The sequence below is a fragment of the Fusarium odoratissimum genome, assembly GCF_000260195.1.
Source record: "Fusarium odoratissimum NRRL 54006 unplaced genomic scaffold supercont1.360, whole genome shotgun sequence".
NCBI lineage: Eukaryota > Fungi > Ascomycota > Sordariomycetes > Hypocreales > Nectriaceae > Fusarium > Fusarium odoratissimum.
In genome coordinates this window covers 1-771 of record NW_022159046.1, presented here as the reverse complement: position 1 = coordinate 771, position 771 = coordinate 1, and the positions used below count along the sequence as shown (strand labels likewise).

The 771-nt window shown below is 47.0% G+C and overlaps 1 protein-coding gene across 1 annotated transcript; it reads left to right on the top strand.

Moving 5' to 3' along the window:
* Nucleotides 1-350: 350 nt before the first annotated feature.
* Nucleotides 351-771, top strand: FOIG_16945 (uncharacterized protein). Its single transcript, XM_031218425.1, has one exon. The coding sequence runs from the start codon at nucleotides 571-573 to the stop codon at nucleotides 727-729; it is 159 nt and encodes a 52-aa protein (XP_031051861.1). The 5' UTR covers nucleotides 351-570; the 3' UTR covers nucleotides 730-771.

The window sequence follows — 771 nt, the reverse complement described above, 5'->3', positions numbered from 1 at the left end:
TGAGGTCGTTTACTACTCAGCCGGTGGCGGATAGCTTCACGGCGTAACAAGGCCATCGTGGCACGTCACGTTTCTGGTGTATACGATAAAACCAATATCTGATTAGCTAACACTACCAACTTGACCAATTATATGGAGCGTCTTATTGTTGTACAACAGTTGTTTGGGAAGTCCGGTAGTGTTGTACAACTTCAACAAAAGTAGTGTTGTACAACTATACAACAGTTGTACTCATATAACAACACTACAATACGCATGTATGCCTGGTGGGCAGACTGATTCAGTGCGAAATCGAAACAAACATGGACCACGACTCTGACCACCTACCTATCGTCACCTCACTAGACCTGAATATTGTCAAAATGATGTCCAAGCCCCGGCGAAATTGGAAAGCCTTAGATGAAAAGACATTCACTCGCGTGCTGCAGCGGGAGCTTCCGCCACAGCAAAGACCAAGAACGAAGACAGCTCTGGATAGACATGTGGAGGAAGTGATGGTAGCCTTAACGGTAGCTGTCGAGGAAGCAGTACCGACGACGATTCCATCGTCTAGATCGAAATCAGGATGGAATGAAGAATGCGCCAAAGTACTGGCACAATCAAAACGACTCCGTCGGCAACACAGCTTATACCATACCGAAGAGACATGGGAAGCATACCGAACGGCGAGAAATCACAAAGGTAGAACCATCAAGAAAGCGCTCAGACAGAACCATCGCGAGAGGATAGAAGAAGCTTCTCAATCCCCAACAAACCTCTGGCGGGTAGCAA

Excerpts from the sequence above, each read along its gene's own strand:
- FOIG_16945 (XM_031218425.1), top strand. The coding sequence starts at position 571 with ATGAAGAATGCGCCAAAGTACTGGCACAATCAAAACGACTCCGTCGGC.